This window comes from Podarcis melisellensis (genome assembly GCF_964234715.1).
Source record: "Podarcis melisellensis genome assembly, chromosome: 3".
Classification (NCBI taxonomy): domain Eukaryota; kingdom Metazoa; phylum Chordata; class Lepidosauria; order Squamata; family Lacertidae; genus Podarcis; species Podarcis melisellensis.
Window position 1 is genome coordinate 32,535,845 of NC_138530.1, and position 24,670 is coordinate 32,560,514.

General features: G+C 43.8%; 1 protein-coding gene across 1 annotated transcript in view; it reads left to right on the top strand.

The window, feature by feature from the left end:
* GALNT14 (polypeptide N-acetylgalactosaminyltransferase 14) overlaps positions 1-24,670 on the top strand; it is a 205,675-nt gene that overhangs the window by 82,427 nt on the left and 98,578 nt on the right. Inside the window, exon 2 of the mRNA XM_081904102.1 lies at positions 16,499-16,668. Within this exon, the coding sequence (XP_081760228.1) occupies positions 16,499-16,668 (170 nt within the window). The remainder of the gene's footprint in view (positions 1-16,498; positions 16,669-24,670) is intronic.

Genomic DNA, 24,670 nt, shown 5'->3' on the forward strand with positions numbered 1-24,670 from the left:
AGGAAAGCACTCGGGAGCCTGGAAGCTTCTTGTTCTGTGTGAGCTTGATTGTTGGACAGGAGTTAACAGGCATATAATCACATTTCAAGGAATGCAGAGGATGTTCTTCTGGCCTCTTCTCTGTCTCCATTGCAAGCAGCCTCCACACTGATGGGCACGGAGCTGTCCGTTAGGATCTCTCTCTGCTACCTCCGCTCTCTTGTCAAGTTCATGTGTAAACACATGGAAAGGGGAGTGGGATCCTATCTGTTGGTGCTGCCCCCCAGCTCCTATGTCTTCAACAGAACTTCCATGAAGGGGCATCTAGATGGCTGTATACACAAAGGCACCTCACTGCACAGTGTCCTGAATGTGTGGGCAACAGGGGTGAAGCCATATAGTTGTCAATGCATATGACTTGAAGGCAGTGCTTTTCTTCTAGAAAAATAGGTGCCAGTACTGCATATCCTTGAGTACCCCCTGGGGGGGAAGTACTGCTTGAAGGGAGTATTCAAAACAGGGTCATTGGTGTCAACTGTGGATTGACAAAAGGAGGTCTTATATTAAACCAAGTATGTATGAGGTAGATGGAAGAGAGTTGAATTCACCGGATATTCTTGATCCAGCAAACCATAGTTGGTTGGGCAGGGAATGTGACATCTGAACTGGACCATTCTGTATGTCCTGTAAACTATTGTTCTATCAGATTACTGAAGCTTTAGGCCATGGGTCGGCAAACTAAGGTCCATGGGCCAGATCAGGCCCAATTGCCTTCTGGATCCGGCCTGCGGATGGTCTGGGAATCACTGCGTGGATCACCAGTGCGCGTGTTCTTTCCCTCTCCCTCCCTCTCCCTCACACGGTGCTGACGCCGGCGCCTCCTCCCTCCCTCCTCCTGGCTTCACCCCGACCTGCCTAGAGGAGGAAGGGGGCTGGGCTTTGTTGGTGCCAGCAGCAGCAGTGCTTGAGCGGCTCCCATTTTAAACAGCCCCTCTCCAGAGCCCTTTCACATGCCGCTCATCGTTCCACCACCACCGCTACCAGCACCTGCCACTCACAAGATACAGGTGAGCAGAGACTGGGGCTCGTCCGGTGCTGTGGAGAGGGGAGGGGAGAGTCGGTGTAGGGCTTGGCTTATAGTCCAGCCCCCCACAAGGTCTGAGAGACAGTGGACTGGCCCCCTGCTGAAAAAGTTTGCTGACCCCTGCTTTAGGTTAGCCTTTCTACAGTTGTTGGGTTGTTGTTTCTTGTTTTTCTTTTGGTCACTATCATTGCTCCAAAGACAAATTTCAGAGAGACTTAGAAATAAATGTGCATGGATCTGATTCCTTTTGTGTTTGTGTGTGTGTGTGTGTGGGGGGGCAAATCAACATTTTTTGTCACTTGGCCTAATTCCAGTCTTCTGGGGGTGGGTGTCAGAATTTTCCTTTTGTGGCAGAATGAAGATGTGGAGGGAGTCAAAGCTGTAGGATTTGTTGAGAGGTTTGGGGGTCTTGGCCTGCTCCTGCTCACTCCATTCTTATACACCTTTTTAATGTGTTGGTGGGAGGTGGGGGGGGTGTTATTGGTTTGTGTGGTGTTCGTTTTGGTTCTTGCTTTTATCATGTATTTTGTACTTTTATATTGCGTTTCTGTGCTGTGAACTGCCCTGAAATCTGTGGAGGAAGAGCGGTATACATATTTTAAGGATAGTGATACCTCTCCATATTCCATATGGCAGGTATTATAGTTTCCTAACCCTCTAGTGCTCTCCTTCCCTCATAACTATCAAGCTGAAAAGTGTATTTCTGGCATGACACTCTTTTTGGAAATAAGGTTTTACTTCTGAAAGCTCTAATATCTGAGTGAATTCCTGCAGAATTCCTCCACTGACAATAGAATTCAGCCAGGGTCTCGGTTCCTCCCCCCTGACTGAAAAAGCTTCCACCAGATGATATGTCATCGAATAAGAATTGAGTGAATTTCCTTGTCCATTTCCTAGAAGTCACATGTCTGCATTGTGACAGCTGCCAGTCAAGAAGTTAACAAGACAGGCACCCTTGCTGAAAGTTTGAGATGAAGAACTTATGGAAGATGAGATGAGCACAACTAAGCTGTTGCCAGCACCTCCTCAGTTTGATGGAGCTCATATGTTCTTCACCCTTTTGAAAAAAAAAAGGATAAAATATACCTCAGTCTGGTGCCTTTCAGTTACAGTGACAGAGAAAAGATGTTGTGTGGTTTGTGTGTATGTGTGAGAGGGAATGCAGAAGAATATAACCTTAAATCTTCTGACGAGCTCTTAGAAATATGGAGGGATGAAATCTTGAGCGTGAATTGATGGGGGATGGGGGATTTATCACTTTCCTCCTCGGAAGAGTACTCGGGGGAGGGGAAAGTGGTGTAGCAGCCTGTAGGAGGGGGCGAAAGATGCTGATTTAGTGTGGCACATGTACAATTTGCTGCATTTGGTTTTACCCAGCAATTAGTTTCTCTAGAGACAGACAAGCAGTTTGCTTTTGTGGATACTTCTGGCAGAAGCAGAAATTTAATGCTCTTTACCGGTGTGTTTTGCAGACAGCTGGCATTCCCACTGCTGCCAGGACTGCGTTGACACTTGTGAGCAAAACACACTGTGCCAAATGAAAGTGTCTTTCTTTCTGTTACCTTCTCTGGGAATTCTAAATTGAAGAGTTTTGCTCTCCTTTATTCTCTTACCTGCAGCATGCGAGCATATGTAGAGCTAGTATGTTAGACCAGTGGTTCTGAAAATTTGTGAAACTCTCTTCAAGGTTATTTTGGTGCACGGTGGTAACAATAATGCAGCCAGGAGTGATTTAAAATGCAAACGGCTTATTCATTAGGGGTAATGAGAAGGAAGCTCCAAACAAACCAGAGAACAAACACCTTTAACACTGTCTGACATGATCCATAATCTGCCCTGATATTGTCAGTTTCATAGATTGACTGCCTACCCCCTTCCCCACCAACCAGTCCCTCTAAGCCCTGGCAATTTTACAGAAAGTAGCAAGCCTGCTTGGAATTGATGCTTCTTCATTACAGGCATTTATCGTTCTAACTCAAGTTTTCCTCAACTTGGTTGACCCCTTAGAACAGGCATAGGCAAACTCGGCCCTCCAGGTGTTTTGGGACTACAACTCCCATCATCCCTGACCACTGGTCCTGTTAGCTAGAGATGATGGAAGTTGTAGTCTCAAAACATCTGGAGGGCCGAGTTTGTCTATGCCTGGCTTAGGAAGTTGCCGTTGAACCCAACTCAAATTCTTCGGAATGTCAATAAAGCAAAGTCAAGAAATGCCAGTATAGAATCCTACCCAGAGAGGCAAAGTGGGGGAAGGAGAACTTCACCAGAGGAGACTGATGGCAAATGGAATCCCCAACTAAACATTCTATTTTGTTCCTCTTACAACCTTTGGAAACAACCATCTGCAGATCTGCATAGGATTTTGGTTTTTTTTCAGGTTTTCTTCCCTTCCTCCAACAGAGCAATAGAGTCGCCATATTCTGAAGAGCAAAAAAGAGGACACACTTGCTGGCACCTGGGGCATGCCATGGGTGGGGCACGCACTGGAGTGACATCAGAGGGCGCCAGGAAGGGATGCGGCAAAACCCGGACATTTTGGCAAATTCAAAAAATCCACCCGGACAGATATTTTACCCCTAAAAAAAGAGGACGTGTCCTGGAAAAAGAGGACGTATGGCAAACCTTGATACGAACATATATATGTGTGCTGGGTTGTAGTGGCCAGCTTGGAGAAAATTATGACTTGGTGTGTAGCAGCTATGTAGAAGGCAAATGCTGTGCTATGGATCCTTAGGAAAAGATTCCAAAAACACAGGTGTCAATATCTACATGCCATGATAAAAATCTGTTGCGGCTGCACATGGAACACGCTGTACAGTTCTGGTGCCTCAGCTCAAAGGAAGCATTGTAGAGATTCAGAAAAGGGCAACCAAAATGACCGAGGGGACGGAGCAACTCCCCTATGTGGAAAGGTTACAACATTTGGGACTTTTTAATTTTGGAGAAAAGGTGAACAACATGAGTGGAATAGGATAGTATATAATTTTGAGGAGGATTCCCCCCTTCCTTTCCCATAATACTAAAACCTGGGGCCATCCATCTATTGAAACTGAACGCTGGAAGTTTTAGGATGGGGTAAAGGAGGACGATCTTCGCACAGCATATACAGTTGCAACCAAAATTACTCAACCCCCACTGCAAATCGGGTTTATTATCAAAATTTACAGACTTTCAGCTGTTTGCAATGAGCAAATCAAACAAAAGAGCTTGACACCATGGATGCTTCAAATAGTTCCCCCCAAATTCAGCTGAAAATGCAACTTATATCAATAAAGTGTAAAGAAACTGGCAGTAACGTAAAGGCAGGTACACATCCTGTTAATAACACCTTCATTGTTGTCTTTGGCTCCTTAGCCCATTATAACCTACAGTATTTTGGGGAAGAAAAGGGTTTGACCTAGTGCCTGTAGCACCTGTGACTAAACAAGCCTGAGGCATCTCATGAGGGCATGGAAATGGGTGCTTGTCAGTGTGGGTATTCGCAGCTTGACAGTCCTGAATGGAAATCCTGTGGTTATCCGTCTACAGGCTTCAGGGAAAACTGAAGAACCCACAGCAGGCGCCGGTCTGAGCTGCTCTTTTCTTGCTCTAGCAATCCTTGTTGCACTGTAATCACACAATTATTGTGCCATTAAAATGTCATATTCGTAGAAACCCACATAAACAAAGCATTAACAATTGCTGGAAAATTGTAGTCTTTACTGCTAATGACCTGCTCTCCCTCCCACCACCTCTCTCTCCCCCCCACTCTTTTTTCCCTGAGCCTTGATTTAAGAGGCAGACACAGAAGTATGTCTCCAAGCTTAGAGAGTTTCAATTTTTAATGTGCTGTCACAGTGAGAGACTTTCCTTTCCTTTCTTGTTTTTATTTTAAGCCACAGGTGTTTCCAAGGAAGCTACTTAGTGAGCTGGTAAAGGAGGAGGCAGCTGTTACCTGAGTGCATTCTCAGCTAGGGGAAGATGTCAAATATCTTGTGTAATAAGGGAGAGCTGCTTTGGGGGAAGAGTTGGGTTTCCAGCCTTTATACACAGGAGGCGAAAAATTAAGGCTGTGCACTTTCATCCCCCTGGGTCCCTATCTCTTTGTAAAGAAGGCTTGTCTGAGTAATAATTAACGAAAGAGGGAAACAGGGTCAGAGAGAAAGGAACAGGCCTCAGTCCACCAACTTAATTTCCGATAGAGCAACTTAGCCTCTGCTGTGAATTAATGAAGCCCTTTCCTTTAAACTTCCTGCTTGTCCCCAAGAGGTCCCGTCTAATTGATTCCTCCGGGACTCAGGTGTGCTATTTCACAGCGTGTTAGCGCTCTTTCTCAGATGATAGCCCGCGTGATTCTGCACAGTTTGAGGTAGCCCTTTAGTTGTGGTGTTTGGTGGATAGTTCCTTTGGCTAAGCATCCCCATTGCGGATTCTTTTTTTTAAGAGAATATAATGGAAATGCCTCGCCGCTGAATTTTTCAGTGAAGAAAATGATCAAATACACGGCCTCTCTGTCCTCAGATGAACTGGAATTGTCACTTTCAGTTGAAGCTTTAGCAGACAGTTTGATTAGTCTAGCTCTGACATACAGTTATTTTGGATCTCCCCACTTTGCCTGTATATCTGAATGCAGTGTAATCAAATCAAGGAGCATCTCTACTAACCTTTTTGGTTATACATGGGAACAGTCTTACATTGGAAAGCTTCTGCAAGTGCCTTTGAGTTTCCGTCTTATAAATTGGACTCAGTTTGTTAGTCTTTGTACATAATTGCCCCAGGCTAGTGCCCCAGACAAAGAAAAAGGTGCTGTCACATCCCCCAGGGGGAATGACCCTAGACTTGGCATGGAAGATATGGGGCAAGGGAGCTTGTGTATTACCAGGGGACCTAAAGCCCCATATGGAGATGAGTAGACAGAGGACTTCATCAGACCTCCTCAGGCCCCATCAGAGAACCAGGTACCAGCAGTCCCTGCCGCCTGAGCAGACAGCCCGAGACACCTCCCCGGAACCACTTTTTCAATCACTTGATCCCATCTCTTCTTCCTTGCCTGAGATGCCAACTGGTCCTCATCCTCCTGAAGACAAAATGTTAGAGGAGTTCTAGACTTCCATGCAGAGCATGACCCACTCTTCAGTCAGCCAATGAAGCTTGAACTCTTGATGGCCTACTCTGCTCTATAGGGCTCAGTTATGCTGTGGTGGTGCTTGGAACAGATCTACCTTGAAACTGTCTGAAGTCCTGCCTGTCTTGCATCCATTTAACCATGTTTTGCCTCTCTCTCGCCTTTGTTGATGAATCTTCGCTGGCTCTGTTTTGAGTCATCAGCCTCTATTGCCTACTACTATGACTACTAATGATGATATTCATATCTATGACTATCTATCTATCTATCTATCATCTATCTATCTATCTATCATCTATCTATCTATCTATCATCTATCTATGTATCATCTATCTATCTATCTATCTATCTAATCATCTATCTATCTATCATCTATCTATCTATCTATCATCTATATCTATCTATCATCTATCTATCTATCTATCTATCTATCTATCTATCTATCATCTATCTATCATCTATCTATCTATCTATCTATCTAATCTATCATCTATCTATCTATCTATCTATCTATCATCTATCTATCTATCTATCTATCATCTATCTATCATCTATCTATATCTATCTATCTATCTATCATCTATCTATCTATCTATCTATCTATCTATCTATCTATCATCTATCATCTATCTATCTATCATCATCATCATCTATCTATCTATCATCTATCATTATCTATCTATCTATCTATCTATCTATCTATCTATCTATCTATCTATCTATCATCATCATCATCATCTATCTATCTATCTATCTATCTATCTATCTATCTATCTATCTATCATCTATCTATCATCTATCATCTATCTATCTATCTATCTATCTATCTATCTATCTATCATCTATCATCTATCTATCTATCTATCTATATCTATCTATCATCTATCTATCATCTATCTATCATCTATCTATCATCTATCTATCTATCTATCTATCTATCTATCTATCATCTATCTATCTATCATCTATCTATCTATCTAAACTATCATCATCTATCATCTATCATCTATCTATCTATCTATCATCTATCATCTATCTATCTAAACTATCATCATCTATCATCTATCTATCGATCGATCGATCTATCATCTATCTATTATCTCATCTAACTAAGTAAACTATAGTATACTATTTAGGCAATATATGCAAATGGCTTGATCCAGATGCATTGCACACAATCAAGGAAATGGCACTAATTTCTATATGATTGCCCAGTTTACACGTTACATTTCTCAAGACAAAAATTGAGTCTGTTTTCATGCACAAAAAACAATGTATTGTGTATACTGCCCCTTTAACATACAAATAGAGGAAGAGCCTTTTTGAGCTGTCATATTGGTTTATCTCAAAAAGAAGGTGGGAGGGCTTTGCAGTCTCCTGTCTGAAGGCTTGCCTTATTGGTATTTGCTGCCAACGAAAGGCACATTTCATATGTATCTGACATGTGTTGTCTTTGCTGACAACATCTGGGGGTGGTGGGTGCAGCAGCATAGCATAACATTATCTGAATGAAAAATATGCTAATTTAAAGAAGGATTCATTTCCTTCCGTGTCCGTGTCCATGTGTATGTGTCTGTGTGTAGTTTTGGGGGGCATTCCCGGTATATGTAAGGTTTGAGATAACTCTGCTCTGGTCCACTGCCATACATCCATGATTCTTGATAGTTTTCATGATATGAAACTGTGTGGAAAACACTCCTTATTTATAATCAGGTACTACATGAAAGCAGAATATTTGCAAGGCAAATACTCCTACTCCTTTTTTTAAACAAAAGCTATAGGTATATTATGGAAAGCTGATCATGTCTTTCTGCATAAAGTGATGGGAAGTATTAATTCCATTGGGATGGTCCTTGTCTCTTGGCGGATGTGAGTCTTTTCCAACATGGTTGTGACACAGGTTAGTTATCCAATGTTAGCCATTTTCCACACAAAAATTGGACATAGCTTGTTTTATGGGTAGTTTTCCTCTGCTTGTGGCTTTCAGTGCAATATATCATTGACTCGAGGTAGCGTGGAACTGACACATACAGTTTTATGGGGTATTTTTCTACCTCAAGCGAATTGGGGACCCCAGCGTGGTAAAATGTCCCCAAACAAAGCTGGAAGTCAGACCATTGGGCCACCTATCTCAGTATTGCCTTTTTTGACTGGCAGCAGATTTCTAGGGTTTAAAGCAGCTGTCTAACTCAGCACCACCTGTAGATGCCAGGCTTTGAACCCAGGGTGTTCTGCATGTAAGACAGATGCTCTGTCACTGAGCTACAGCCCTTTCCTTCTATGGGGAGTTGAGGATACTGCTGCATTATCGCTCTGAACATTCCCTTATATATTAGTGTTATCTTGGAACATTTCTATTTTTAGTGTTAAAAAAACCCCTCTACTATTTCCCGAAGGATTCTCCAGGGATCAGTTTGTAAGCTGTTACATCTTCTTACATGTGGGATGTCTCAAATCTTTTCAGAATGGCTTAACATTTTGGTCATTGAACGAATACATTGAACGAAGATATGTGAATTGCTCTTATTTTATACAGATAACACTTGTTTTTGAAAGGCGTTTTGCTCACGTTTTGCTCAGACCACCATGTCCTTACTGTATGTGTGCCTCAGCTCTGGAAGCCTCAAAGTCAGATCAAAGCTTTGCTGGGCTTGATTGTTAACGTGGAGCTGCATACCAGCAGGGGCTCTCCCATTCTCTTGGAAGAAAATGGGAGGAACTCTGGATTGTAATTATCTGGGTGCTTAGCAGAGGGTTGGGGAACTGGTGACCCTCCAGAGGCTGTGGGGTTCCGACTCCCATCAACCCCAGCTAGCATGGCCAGTAGTCGGGGATGATAGGACTTGTCGTAGGGTGACAACTTAAGGACCACAGGTTCCCCATCGCTGACTTAACATACCAAGTTCCTCTGTAGCTTCGGGTTCAGGACACAAAAGACCCAAACCACTGGCTTAACTTGGGCTGCATCCAAAATGGCCGTTCCATCAGCACAAGGATTCCCACCTGCTCAATGGAACATTCTTCTCCCTTCCCCCCAATACCCACTAACTCTGTTCTAGGGGTTCCCTAGCCCTTTGGATCAGTTTTGAGGAGGGCACAAAGCATGCATGGGGAGAAAAGACAGGTGCAAGCCGAAAATCTTTGCTGACAGGACACGTTAGTTGAATACCACCCAGTGCCTGTTAATGATACCTAAAGTCTGAACTTTGAGACTGAGGAGGGGAGGCCTATGGTAAGGATCTTTTAATAGCTGGTGAGACTGATTAGCTATTTCCCCCCATGAGATGGGGAAGGATTTGTCCCCCTCCCTCTGCTGGAAGGGCTCTCATTCTCTCAAATTCTTTATTAACTCACTGTTTTATATAATTAATACTAGTCATTAAGCTGCAGCATTGAAAGAAAAATGGCCCAATTTCTGAGAGAGAGGGGGGGGGGATATCAAATTTATTACCAGTACACGAGAGAAAATGAATATGAGGCACACAGAGAGGAGCTGTGTGGAAGACAAATAGAAAGGCAAGTAGAGTATTGACTTGCTCCTTCTCGGGTGCATGCTAATTTGGAACCTAAAGTGAGTTAGATCATAATAAATTAAATTTAGATTTCGGCACATCAGTTAAATAAGTCCCCAGATAGAATTCTACTTGAGAGGAAGAAGAGATAATGCATGGTGGAAATGTTATAATGAAGATCTTATCCAATAATCCATAACTGATGTTTCGTCCTGGGTGAACGAAGGGGTTTTCCTGCTTCAGTGTTTAATTCCCGTACCTCTCCTTTATCAGTCATCAAGGAACAGGTAAGGTATCAGTTGGCTTGAATGACAATTACTCATTCAAGCCGGTCGTAAAATTGTAGGGCTATGGAATGAGTGGAAAGTCCTCTCGCCCAGCTCCTTTACTGAGGCAAGTTCTTCCGTTCCAAAGCATGCCTTCTTAGCAATTAGTCCATATGTCACCTTGAAAGGACAGGCAATGAGCTGAAATTCACTATTAGGAAAGTCAGTTGTGGCAATTTGTCTTGGACTGTGCCATTGAGATTGCAGTTAGAAAGGAGTCACATGTGTGGGTGTGTGGCAAGCACGGAGATGCTTTGACTAGAACAAATCTTCCAGAAATGCTGGTTTGGTGGCACAGGAAATACAACTTCATTCATTTGTTAATTTTGTATCCTGCCTTTCCACCAAATTATGCTCAAGGCAGTTGTCAGGGAACTGACATCGGAGCCAGGAGTGGAGGCAGGGCTCCCAAGCGATGCCGGAGAAGGGCCCAGCAGGGAGAGAGGAGACTCAGCAGGTGGGGAAGGAAATCAGCATAACACCAGGGATAAAGGGGGGCGGATGGGGGAATCGGAGAGAGGGCTCCAGGACTCTTCACCGGAGACCAGCGGGGAAAGCACAGGTCCTCCACTACCCACACCCACCCTGCACAGAAGACTTCCGCACAGGGAAAGTAGGCGTAGACTTGGCATCAAAGAATTTCTTTGCTGGAAGAAATTCAAGAAACGCCCGCTGACGGATTCTGCTAGCGACTGAACAGCCACAAAGTGAAGGGCTGTCCAGCCAGGAAAGGTTTAACCAGGCCACCTAGCCAGGAGTGGCGGCAACTTACGCACGAGCAACCCCATATAACCATTACAGCAGTCAACAGCAAAAAAATACAAACAACAACAAGTAAAATACCTGTATCCAAACACTGCATACAATTCAGCCAGACTTAAGCACTTTAAAGGTAAAGGTAAAGGACCTAGGCTTCATTTATTTCAATGGATGGGAGCTCAGCAGATGCCTGACTTTGGCAGTGAAATAAATGGAAGCTTTATGGTGCTTATGAGCTGGATTGTGCCCATTTCATGGGCTGGAGCCTGCCTGTTTAAAAAGAAGTGTTTTATTTTGGCAGTCTGAAAAAGAAAGGATTCTGAGGACTGTCATCAAACCTTATAAATCTTGGGACCTTAAGTGATTCTAGGATTCACTGGATGTAACTTCTCCCGATCTTTTACTGCATTGATAAATCATGTTTTACAAGATGCCTTAAAAAAACATCAACTGTATTGATTGCACGATATATTGGACTCCTACCAAAAGCTTGCAAACACATTTCATATATCCTCCTGCTTGAAAATAGCCTGATGGGCTGGAGTGGTCTTAAGAATGAATGGCTTTCAGAACATCCTCCAATGCTTTATATCTTCAAATCCTCAGCTGTTGTTCAAAATGCAAGGATTCTTTTCATCTGTGGCTCTAGCTAGGGCAGCTAGGGAAGGTATAAGCAATGAAGAAATGAGTAAAAATGACATTGTGAGTGTCCATATTTATTCGCCCTGTCAAATGTGCTCCATCTACAAGTCAAAAGATTATTTCTTCAATTGCCGGAAACTGCAAACATGCCCTGGGATGTGAGACTTAGTCAGGGCTTCCCCGACTTTTGCAGAATTGCTGGCAATAAAGTTACACAACCAAGCTGCAGAACTGACTGGCTCCAGGTTTTTTGGGGGGGACCCTTCTTGCAGGGGCCACTGGCACTGGGAGCCACCACCACTGGATTACTTATGGGTGGGCAACAGTCAGTGACCTGTAACACCCCCCAAAAAAAAAATCCAAAGGGATTTTGGTGATTCTTTGGTCTGATCCAGCAGGATTCATCTGTTCTTATGGTCCCAGCTACTTCTGCCTCATCAGCCAATTGGTTCTTGTTCTTGAAGATCGTGTCGAGGATAGCTAAGTCCCATCTTCTGGAATACGAAATTGTCAGCAAGGCAGGGCAAGAATGCCATTACACTGTTGCAGAAGCTGGGTGCCACCCCCACTCTCTGCCAAATGGTAGCAAGATTCCCGGAGGTTCCAGGCACTCACCAAAGGTCTGTGTTCCTATGGAGAATTGAGACAGAGTAGAGACTGACGTAATGGGACGCAGGTGGCGCTGTGGGTTAAAGCCTCAGCGCCTAGGACTTGCCGATCGAAAGGTCGGCGGTTCGAATCCCTGTGGCGGGGTGCGCTCCCGCTGCTCGGTCCCAGCGCCTGCCAACCTAGCAGTTCGAAAGCACCTCCGGGTGCAAGTAGATAAATAGGGACCGCTTACCAGCGGGAAGGTAAACGGCGTTTCCGTGTGCGGCTCTGGCTCGCCAGAGCAGCGATGTCACGCTGGCCACGTGACCTGGAAGTGTCTCCGGACAGCGCTGGCCCCTGGCCTCTTGAGTGAGATGGGTGCACAACCCCAGAGTCTGTCAAGACTGGCCCGTACGGGCAGGGGTACCTTTACCTTTACCTTAGAGACTGACGTAGCTTTAGGAAACACGGTTTATTCGCCTATTTACACCTTCAGTCTGCATGGAGGGAGTCCAGATTTTACAGTGTGGTCATTTGAAGAGTCCAAGACATCTCTCCTCTCCCTTCTTCCCAGCACAGCAGCTAAAGACTCTCTTTTCCTGTCACTTCATACCCAGTTACCTTGGCAACCTTCTGTCTGCCCAAGCCCAAGATTCCTCCTAGATGGGCCATCAACACCTTTTGAAATGTTAAAGGGTCTATCCCAGATGAGGCCCTGGCTCAGAAAGGAAGCTTAGCCTGTATTTTTCCACTGACCTCCCATCTTCCCTTCAAAACTAACAATGAAACATATGTTGTAGATACTTTCCCACATTTATTATGCCATTTTTGTGATATACAAATGACATGAGAAAACTTGGTATACTTATTTCTTTAACATCATTCTTGTTTATAAAACCCAATAAAAAATAAAAAAATCCAAATAATAAAAATCCTACCATTATTAATTTCTGGGGTTTAGGGGGGTCCCCCAAATCCATAACAATACTTTTCATTGATTCAGTTAGGTAGCCGTGTTGGTCTGATGCAGTCAATATATATATATGAAATAAAATAAATTGTCCAGTAGCACCTTAGAAAAGAAGTGTGCATGCACACGAAAGCTCATACCAAGAACAAACTTAGTTGGTCTCTAAGATGCTACTGGACAATTTTATATATCTATCAATTTATTTGTATATCTATAGATATAATACTTTTCATTTTTAGCAGAGTTTGTCTTCCAACATATATCAGAGAAATTGAGGTGTCCCATTATTGCTATGTCCTCTTTGAAATTTGTTGATCAGATCTAGGGATTCTAGGTGGACCTTCTTTAACACATTTGAAGCGGGATTTAAAACAAGAAGAGAACTTTCAAAAAGTTACTAGTTTGCTGGGGAGCACAAGTAGGGAGAATGCTGTCAGGCTCATGTCCTGGCCTGCCATGGTCTTCCCTTAGGCACCTGGTTGGTGAATGGCAGACCAGGAAGCTAGATGAAACTTCCTTTGGTGTGATCCAGCCGGTTTTGGCTGATGAGATGTGGAAAACAGCACATTGGTTGCCAGAGCTTTCTAAGCATATGCAGAAACTAAAGGATATAGGCGAGAAATAGGAGGAGATTCAAAGCCTAACAAGGAGATGAAGAAGAAGAACGCAAGCTGCACTCTAAAGAAAGACTACAGATGGCAAATACGCAAGGGACAGAGCATTCCAGGTTTGAAAAGAAAAGTAAACAATTTAAATGGGATTCGGAAGATAACGGCGAGGCAGCAGAATTCTGAACAGAAGTTAAAGGCTTAAGGTGGGAGAGTAAAGGACTGGAAAACACAACATTACTAATCCAGCTGAGACACAATTAAAGCCCTACCTAGTATTCTAGCAGTGTAAGTTGAACAAAAACAGATTTTTGCAGTATTAAAGGGTGGGTATAGCAAGATCTGTCAATAGCGTTGATTGGTTGAGAAAGTTGAGCATAAGGTGCCAAGGTGAAAAGATTAAATGTAAAGCATAAGTCAGGGGCACAAGAGCCTTTGGGGAGGGGATGCAGCTTGGTGGGGGATGCAGAAGAGCCCAGGTTCAATTCCTGGCATCTCCAGGGAGAGTTAGGAGAGACGCTTGTCTGAAATGCTGGATAGCTGCTGCTAGATAGGGCTCGTCCACATTTCCACGTGTCTCGTGCCTAGAAAGCAGGGGTCTGAGAGGTTTTCCGTTTGCCCTGGGGGAAACCTGCTCTTTAGTGCTGAATCAAAACAGTCGTCAGTCAGCGGAAATCTGGATTGAAGTTTGGTCTGACTTGGCGGTAAAGAGTGAGATTTCCTGTGGGAAAGCAGGATGACGAGTAGAAATGTGGATGAGCCCTTAGTGTATACAATACTAAGCTAGACGGGGCACTATAAGGCTGCTTCCTTTGTTCCTGATTTTATAAGTAATAAGCAAAGGACCACAGAGCAATGCACACACAGAGAGGACCGCTATGCATGAATACTCTGTGGCTGAAACCCCAAGCCCACGTACCTGGGAGTGAACACAGTCAGACTTAAAGGTAAAGGGACCCCTGACCATTAGGTCCAGTCGTGACCGACTCTGGGGTTGCGGCACTCATCTCGCTTTATTGGCCTAGGGAGCCGGCTTCCAGCTTCCAGGTCATGTGGCCAGCATGACTAAGCCACTTCTGGGGAACCAGAGCAGCGCACGGAAACGCCGTTTACCTTCCCGCCGGAGTGGTACCTATTTATCTACTTGCATTTTAACAAGCTTTTGAACAGCTAGGTTTGCAGGAGCAGGGACCGAGCAACAGGAGCTCACCCCGTCGTGGGGATTTGAACCGCCGACCTTCTGATCAGCAAGTCCTAGGCTCTGTTTTTTAACCCACAGTGCCACCCACGTCCCTCACAGTCAGACTTACTTTTGAGCAAACATCTATGAGACTGTGCTGCAGGAGCAAGCCTAAAAGAGGGCCAGCAGAAGGTTGGATTCCTTTTCTCTTGCAGCAGCAAGAAGCATTTGGATTAATGGTAGTTTAGAGAAGAAAAAAAAGTTATGGTTAGACACATTGGTCACAAACCACTGCCATTCCCCATCATGCATACCTCATTGAATTGGATGCAGGTTACAACTGAAAAGAATTGCATGGCTTCCATTCATTTCCGTGTGACTTGCACAGGCAACATTATAGGTGGATCATGGTTTAAATAAATAATCAGCATTGCTTTGGTGGAATTTAATGAAGCATGCTGCACAAATGTATAGGATTTTTTTTTATTAAAGGAGTCAAAAGTCTGCAAGCATGTAGATAAGAGTGATCTTGTATAAATTTAAATGTCCAGAAGGGCTTTGATGTAGCCCCTCACTTAGGTGCTTGAGAAAAGATGTCTCATCGCTGTAATAGGAGCTAGCCATTTGGTGCTTGCCTATGACTCCTTTATAGCCAACGTGAAATGTAATATTAAACATTACAGGGGTACTTTGGACCAGTCCAATGTGTAAAGCTGATGAAGGGGACGTGGGCCATTCATTTGTCAGAGGCATCATTCCCCCTCCTCCCCTACCTATTATTACATTAAAATGTGCTGTCAGATGTGAATAAAATCAATTATGGGGTAAAATTGCCTGTTTCGAAAGCCTCATTTTGTGCTGTTAGCAGCCAAAAGGGACTTGGATACTGACTTAACAATAAAAAAGAGAGATCAATTATTGGATAAGATCACACATCCCCCCCCTCCCGGTGTTGGAACAATTGTACAAGTTTTGAATCTCTCTGTACTACACACAGGTTGAGATCAAAGAGGCTGTGCTTCTGTAATGATGTGATTTTATCAGGGCCCCATTGTGTTGGCTTCCACAATGCAGGGACAAAGCCATTGTGTGCAGCTGAACGAAAGGACAGGTTGACTCTTCAGCACATGAGGGTATGGTGAGGAGAGCATGGCGGGGATGGTTCGGGCTGTGGCTTGGGCAAGGGGTGCAGGCAGATGCTGCAATTGAAGCTGTGTTCTGTTAACACAGGCCTCTACCACCTCGTTCTGCTACAAGGGCAGATCACGCCTTAAAGAGGGATAAATGGGTACAGTGGTACCTTGGGTTATGAACTTAATTCGTTCCAGAGGTCCATTCTTAACCCGAAACCGTTCTTAACCTGAGGTGCGCTGTGCTGTGTATAGATTGAAATATAATTTAAATGTAAATACAGTACACCTCACCCTAGTGGGGAAGACTATTCCTTGATGAGCTTAGTGTGCTGCCCATGTGCTAAGTACTGATGGGCCACTTCAAGGCCCCTGCTGCTCTCCCTTCTGACAGTTCTTCATCTTTAAGTTGGACCAGACAGCCCTTCAAATAAAACTCTGTCCTGTGAAGTCTGAAGCCTGTCCAAATGCTGTACAACTGGAGACACATTCAGCAGCAGGGGAAAGACTTTAGCTCAGTGGCAGAGGATTCACTTTCCATGCTGACAACAAAGGCATGGCAATTCAGTTGCAGTGCTTCTTGTTCTGATGAGCATCCATGTTTGTACATGAACAGGGCTCTGACATCGACTGGGATGACCTCTGGAATCAGTTTGAAGAACGAAAGTACCTGACTGCCCGGAAATGGAAGGGAGGAGAGGACCCGTATCGACTATATGCCTTCAACCAGCGGGAGAGTGAGAGGATACCCAGTGACCGTGGCATACGAGACACAAGACACCACAGGTTCCATATTCCTTCTTCTCTCTCTCTCTCTTTTTCAGTTGCATATCAGAAAACACAGTTACCACACACATGCTCCTGCAAAAGGACTTGACCGTTCCTGAATTGTGTTACCGGGGAGTACACCCTAGGTCTGATGGTTTGTAGAGGCATAGGTCAGGGGCTGCATCCAACCATGTCATCCTGTTCTGCTCTCTATCCTTTCCTTGCATGTCTCCCCCTCAAAAGAAATCTGCTCTGGAAATATGGGTGAACCTCCAGAACAGATTTAGGAGCTGTACAGGGATTCAGCAGAGCGAGGAGGCAGGTGGAGTTGTGTTGCCCAAGTGTTGCACAAATAAGGACATATTCATTGGCTACAACCTCATGTTATTATTTAGTCTAAAGAGGAATCAATGGGCTCAATCAGTTATATTCTCTCACTTTTTTTGTATATCGCTTTACAGAATGCTTTACAGACATTATTAGGGTGGGGCGATATATCAATATATTGTCCAAAACCAGTTTGAAGTCCCTAATATGATATCGGTTTCATAATTTTTGACCTGGCAATATATCACGAATCATGGGGGTGGGTGCTATGCAGAAATCACGATGCAAGAAGAACCGTCAAGCCGGCCATTGCTTCATCTCAGTTTGCTACTGAAAGCTCACAGAGTAACAATATATGGTGAGCATCTCAGCACTAAATCCGGTCTAGGGTGGCCACATAAAGGTGTCACCAAACAGGGGGAAATGCACCAGGAAAACATGCATGCATTTTGCATGTGATGTATATAGGTTGAAATTTAATTACTGTAATTTAAATGTAAATACAGTACACCTCACCCTAGTGGGGAAGATTGTTCCTTGATGAGCTTAGTGTGCTGTCCAGGTGCTAAGTGCTGATGGGTCACTTCAAGGCCCCTGCTGCTCTCCCTTCTGACAGTTCTTCATCTTTAAGGTAGCCCTTCAGATAAAACTCTGTCCTGGAAACTCTGAAGGCTGTCCAAACGCTGTATGGCTGGAAACGTATTCAGCTGCAGGGGAAAGACTTTAGCTCAGTGGCAGAGGATTCACTTTCCATGCACAAGGTCCCAGGTTCAGTTCCTCAACATCTCCAGGTAGAGCTGCAATAAGCCCTTGCCTGAAGCTTTGCAGAGCTGCTGCCAATCAGTGCAGACTATACTGAACTCACTGGACCAGTGTTCAGTATAAGGCAGCTTTCTGTGTTCACATCTAGAGCAGCCTGGAAGAGCCATCTGGAAGGAAGCAAAAGGTAGATCAAGCCAAGTCTAAAGTTGACAAGAAATGCTTCTGTCCTCTCCAGAAAAACCATAAGCTTCTCCTCTAGTAGGAGAGTCTGAGTAAAAATTTTTATTGAGCGATTTCCCATTGGCCTAGTACCAGAAGAGGCACAGGGAGAACTGCCAGACTGTCATCTTGCCACAGATCTGGGTTTAAGACACAGCCCTTAAATTAAATCTTGGATGCTGACTAGAAAATCCTTAAATTCAGTTTCCATGTGAAAACTTTCCTCCCCCCCCCCCGCCCCCTCCCATGTGAATATTATGGTAGGAGCCAATCTATACTAGATAATGTTGCGTTGATGCTTAAGTGCAAGCGCTGCTGAGATTCTCATTTGTTTGCAGACTATAGCCAGATGCTCTTTCCCCCAGAGGGAAGTTGACAGCCCTGATGGGTGTCGGTTAATAGCTAAGCAGAGAGCATGTCATTCCTGGAGAGAAATAACAAATGGAATATTCACCAGCTGCCCCACTGAAGATGGAAGAAGATGTAAATTGGCTGTTATTTCATCCCATCCCTTGGTCTGGATTCTCTACACCAGGGCACTGAGCTTCTGTTTGTGATTGGGGGGGAGGAATATCAGGAATATAAGAAGAGCCACAGATGGCCCGTCTACTCTGACAGCCTGTTCTGACCGTGGCCACCAGATGCCCATGGGAAGTTCAAAAATGGGACCTGAGTGCAATAGCACTCTCCCACCAATTCTCATTGATGGAGCTAGAGATGGCACAGAACGTAGATGTAGCATGGGCTAATTATATTTTCCCTCCTGATTCCTTCATGCAGTAATTGGGTTCTGGTTTATTGAAGATGTCAGGAGGATGCAGCATTAGCTAAGTACCTGAGCAAGCACATGAATTTAAAACAACAACAACAGCAGGCGTCTGGACTGGCCGAGGGAGCAAGTGGGGAGCTCAGCTAGCAAGGAGGAAGGGAATTGCTCCCAGTGGGAGATACAGCCTGTCACTGGCCAGCTGCTTGGGGAGATTCAGCAGCTCCCCTCTGGCACCACAGTGCACTTTGTGGAACAGGCTGCGGCAATGAGTCTCATTGGGAGGAGAGGCCAGGGACAGCGCATCTGATTGCCCAGAGCTGCCTGGTGGGCTAATGGAAACTGTCAAGCAGCAGTGGCTTGGGAAGCAGGGAGAATTTCATCCTCTAATCTTTTGGAGATTGTTAGTGGCGGGTCTCCCTCACAGGCCTTGATGGAGTGAGCGTGCAAAACTCTATCTGAGTTTTGACACTAATGGCATTGATCAGGCATGATGTCCCAGCTGTATTTACCCAAATGCCATCTGCCTGGGATTCAGGGGTTGCTGTTGGGTAGCTCTGTGGGCTTCAAAGAGTACCCGCCTTCCTTTCCATATGTTTTAGCCCCTGTGGCAAGTGGATGAACTACTCACAGGAAGCTGCCTTATACCAAATCAAACTCTGGGTCCGCCTAGCTCAGTATTGCCTGGAGATACTAGGGGTTGATCCTGGGATGTTCTTGCATTCAGAGCAGGTGCTCTGCCTCTGAACTTTGGACCTTCTCCAGTTCTCCCTGGTAGTCTTCTTTCTTTATTAAATTCAGCAGACACTCTCCTTTGCAGGAGCTCTGAAGTGGTGATTGCCTCTGGTTCAGGTTGGGACCTCAAAGCCCCAAGCTCCATAAAAAGAAGTTGGGGCTGCCCTCTCTCTTGCACACCCTTATCAGTGTAGGCCCCAGAATGTGCCCTCTAACAACTTCCTTACTTACCATATAAGCAGTGCTATTTTTCTAGAAAAAGAGGTGCTGGAATTCACCATGAACACCTCCCTTGTTCTTTTAGAATGGCAATGGCACCCACCTGAAAGGTGCCAGAACTGAGTTCTGGCTCTAAAAAAAGTCCTGCATATAAGATTGATTTTTATGTGTTTAGTGTAGGCTAGATTGTTCCCATTGGTAGAAACTAGAGAGTTCAGAAGTTAGTGGTCAAGTTCACAGGGTATCTCCAGAAAATATTTGTCATGCATCTCCCAAGTTGAAGATAATGAATGGATTGCACAACTCACATTCAGTTCAATAAGGCTTTTGTCTTTGACACAGCCCTTTGCTGGAGGTGCTTGGAAAAGTAAGAAGCGTATGTGTGTGTGTGTGTACATGTAAGATGGGGACACGGGTGACGCTGTGGGTTAAACCACAGAGCCTAGGGCTTGCCGATCAGAAGGTCGTTGGTTCGAATCCCCGCAATGGGGTGAGCTCCCATTGCTCAGTCCCAGCTCCTGCCAACCTAGCAGTTCAAAAGCACGTCAAAGTGCAAGTAGATAAATAGGTACCGCTGCAGTGGGAAGGTAAATGGCTGCTCTGGTTTGCCAGAAGTGGCTTAGTCATGATGGCCACATGACCCGGAAGCTGTATGCCGGCTCCCTTGGCCAGTAAAGCGAGATGAGTGCCGCAACCCCAGAGTCGGTCATGACTGGACCTAATGGTCAGGGGCCCCTTTACCTTTTACATGTAAGTTACCGGCAGCTAGCAACATAGGAGACCCTCCCCAAAGCCCTTGCTGTTGTAATCTTTCCTAATAATTTTTTATCAACTGCTTCTAAGAGAAGCAAACCGGTGTTAGATCAAGAGATGAAAGGTTCTTTCCCAGATTAGCAACTGGATGAAAAGATGGTACGTGTGTGCAAGTGATCCATTTTAGACAAATATGTGAAAGAGATAAACATCAAGTTGCCCTCATGCTCTTTGTTGGAAACAGAATCATTGCACAGCGTATTCGTTATGACTGGAAAGCAACCCAGACAGCCAGGTGGCAAAATTCACCAATGACCCAGAATATGACATAATTGTCCACAGCAGACTGTGAGGATGCGAAAGGATTTCATAGCCCTGGAAAGAGTGATCATTGCAATGGCAGATAAAATTAAATGTGGATAAACATGGTGGGTCTCAATAATTTAAACTGATGGGGCTCTAAATTAGCTGCTGTCTTGCAGGAATTGCTAAGTCTGGGTCTTGAGTCTACTGCGGCCAGCTTGCTGAATAAATCAGCTCGTGGCAATTCAGCTGTCAGAATGAAAGGATACATTAGGAAAAGAATAATAAAGCAAATCTCTTTGGTAAACCTGTACCTTCAGTGCTAGGGTGGTAGCTGAAGGCAATCCACCAGGCCTTGTTTCTGTGCACACTTCCACTAATTCCAGTGTTTGGTGAACAGGGAAGGCTAATGGAAGCTCTAGTAAAATGACTTCAAATTGCACAGCAGCATAACTTAGTGGGTTGTACTCTGGTAACCTCTAGACTGTAAAACTGGATAGTGTGTGTGTGTGTGTGTGTGTGTATTGTATTATATATCTCTATCTAGCCAAGAGTGAGAATAGCATTTCTAAGATGATACTCCGTCTATAAATAAAGAAAATCTTCCAGCTGCAAGTGGAATTGTTTAACATTGGTCTATAAAATGGTGTATGAAAAATGGAAAACAAAGCACATGAAGGTGGAATGTCTTTTAGAGGAAATAAGTGTAAGATTTATTGAATTTGATCTTCTTGGAGCAGTAATGGAAATCACACTGTTTCAGTCAATGAGTGTCTGAAAAACCCTGACTTGGAAGGAGGCAGATTAAATGACCTAATAGGTCATTTCCATTTTGCATTTCAATGATTCTTTATTTTCATGTTGTTTGGGGCAACTGCCCCACCTGCAACTCATTGATGAAAACAAAAAGATGTCAGTAATATTCCCTCCATTTTCTCCATTTCCAAATCCTTGGAAAATGGGAATGTTCTCACGACATGTTCATCCAGCATAATGGCAGGAGGAACATTTAAAAAATGCCTTTTTAAAAAGCTTGCTGTCATCATGCATTGAAATTCATGCATTTATAGAGTCAGGCAAGAAACATGATTGGACCCTTTCAATAAGATTATCACTGTGTCAATGGGTAGACAAGTAGCTAAAAGGTATTTTGAGTGCTGGGAAGATGCAAAATAAGAAATGCAGGGCAATCACATTATAAGTGTGCACTGAAGTTCTGTGATAATATAACGGGATATGGGAAAATCTGGAAATAGAAATTCTTATGAGAGTGGAGCCCTTAGATCCTGCCAAGCTTCCTGCTTTGTCCCCCAAGTTTTTGGTGGGATATTGCAGGTGCAACATTGCAAGGAAGGAAGCCAAGATGATGTTATGTGGAACAATTATGGAAGCTGTGCTTTGCTTATATACTTGTAGTAATAGCTGCAATGGAGTGGAAATATGGTAGGTAGCAGCAGTAGTCAGTTGTTACTTTTCTGTAATCCTCAGCTGCAGCAACTAACATCCTTTGGTGTAGAAATCTAATATAAATAAATGAATTTACATCTACTTTGTGGCCAGTAATAATATCAACCTTTAGATGAGTCTTAAACTTATCTTAACACAACAATAGTTTGTTTTGGAATGGGACAACGACCTGTAGGAAAATTATGTGAACAACCCACATCACCAAGAAGAGCCGTACCACTGATACCAGAACTACCGTATTTTTCACTCCATAAGACGCACCAGGCCATAAGATGCACCTAGTTTTTGGAGGAGGAAAACAAGAAAAAAATATTCTGAATCTCAGAAGCCAGAACAACAAGAGGGATCGCTGCGCAGCGAAAGCAGCAATCCCTCTTGCTGGTTTGGCTTCTGGGATAGCTGCGCAGCCTGCATTTGCTCAATAAGACACACACACATTTCCCCTTACTTTTTAGGAGGGAAAAAGTGAGTCTTATAGAGCAAAAAATACAGTACTTAAAAACAAGTGAACATATTAGGTCAATATATTCCTCCACACTCAATTCCATTTCTTCATGGGGACTTCTTGTCACCAATCCTTTGTTCACCTTTTCCTAAAAGTACAAGACCTCTTTCTCAGATCTAATAATAAAACAGCCTTGCTATTACTATTCTTCATAAACAGAGAAACGATCGCATCCCACTATCTTTTCGATTCTCTTCTCATAAATACATACATACTAGCAAAAGCAATAATAAACTTGGAGCCAAAATTGCACTGTAAATCATCTCCTGCCTGCCCCATGTGTTTTTTTTGTGTTTGTGTGTGTGTGTGCAATATCTGGAATAAAGTCATACACTCCAGCTTGGCAGGCTAGAAATGTAACAGTGAGTGGGATAAATTGCCCACAGCCAAAAGAATTCTTCCTGATTGCTTTTGGGTCTCTGCCATCTGCAGCAGACACCTCCCAACGAGTCGAGGCATGCCAGTGTTCCATGGCTTTGTGGCTCCATATGCTAGCCCCGCTGACCTCCACCTTCCAAATGCTCCATTGGTTTTATAGATATACAGTAGCTGCCACTATTGCTAGTTTCTGCTGGTGACATGCTGGTTTTGGCTCAGTAGCTGTTATAAACAAGGGAGAAGTGCAAAAAAGATGGAAAGGGAAACCAAACAGGGGAGGAAATGGGGAAATCTGAATATTTCAAGGAGTGCAGTTCAAAAAAATGATATTTTAAAATTATTCATAGTTTTGATAGCACTATGCAGTTTATAACATGAACAGATGCCAGTGCCTTATAATGAGAGCCATTGATTCATCTAGGTTGGTATCATCTACTCTGACTGGTAGTGGCATGATTTCAGGCAAAGATGTTCCCCAGGTCTACTAGATCCTTTAGCAGAGAATAAACTGGGGATGGAGGAGAATTTAACTGATTCTCTCTATTAAAATGGGAGCAAACCTAATTCACATCTCCTAGACTTTTATGTCATAAGCAGGCAGTTATCAAGCAGATAGCACATTTTGGCAAATTTTGCAGTGCAGTTTCATTTCAAGAAATGCACACGACATGCAAATTGTGTGTGTTCAAAAATAATGTCTTTTAGGAGAAAGTGCCTACAAATGGCATACATAATGTGTTTTTTTAAGGAACAATGGATACAACTTAAATGTTGACTTCAACTTGTCATATCCGCAGAAAATGAAGGGAATGGATTTATGGTTGAATGCCTGTGAAAGTGACAAAAAAAAAAAAGGCTGATCTGTCCATCCCTAGATTGAACCCAGGACCAAAGCATGCCCGCCATGGGGGAGCTAGTAGCTCCTTGTCTTGTTAAAGATGGGATTGCTTCTTCATGATTTGAATTGGGGACTCATCACATCCAAATCATTCCTTCATTTCAAAAGTCTGTCATCAAATAACCCTTACCCTGGTCTTCCTTTGAACAAGTATGTGAGAACAATAGGCCACTTTAAGTCCCATTTATACAGAGAATGGACTGTAGCAAATTGTTTTTTGTAGCCTGTTAGTCTTGATCTGTGACCTGAACCCGGATATTTGAAGCCTGGCTCAAATTCTAAGTAGTAGAGATAGATTGGTGAATTCACAGTATGAACCTATTTCAGAGCCAGGCGACTGTAATTCATTGATAAGAGGCCAATTCTTTGCAGGTAAAAGACTCCAGGTACAATCTCTGGCATCTCCAGTTGAAAGGATCAGATAGCAGGTGATGGGAAAGACCTATCAGCACCTTGGACAGCTACTGCCAGAATTGAGGATGCTAGGCTAGGAGGACAGACAAATTGTCTTACTATAATAATGCAGCTTCCCGTTTTTGGTATTTTTTCTAATCACAGGCAGAAGTGGAAGCTAGCATCCAACAAAAAAGGCAAAGAGGAGATAAGTGGCAAGTACTGGGAGGAAAGTGTCAAGTGCTTCTAGTTCTGGTTTATAGTTCGCCAACACAATATCCAGGCTGATCTCAGT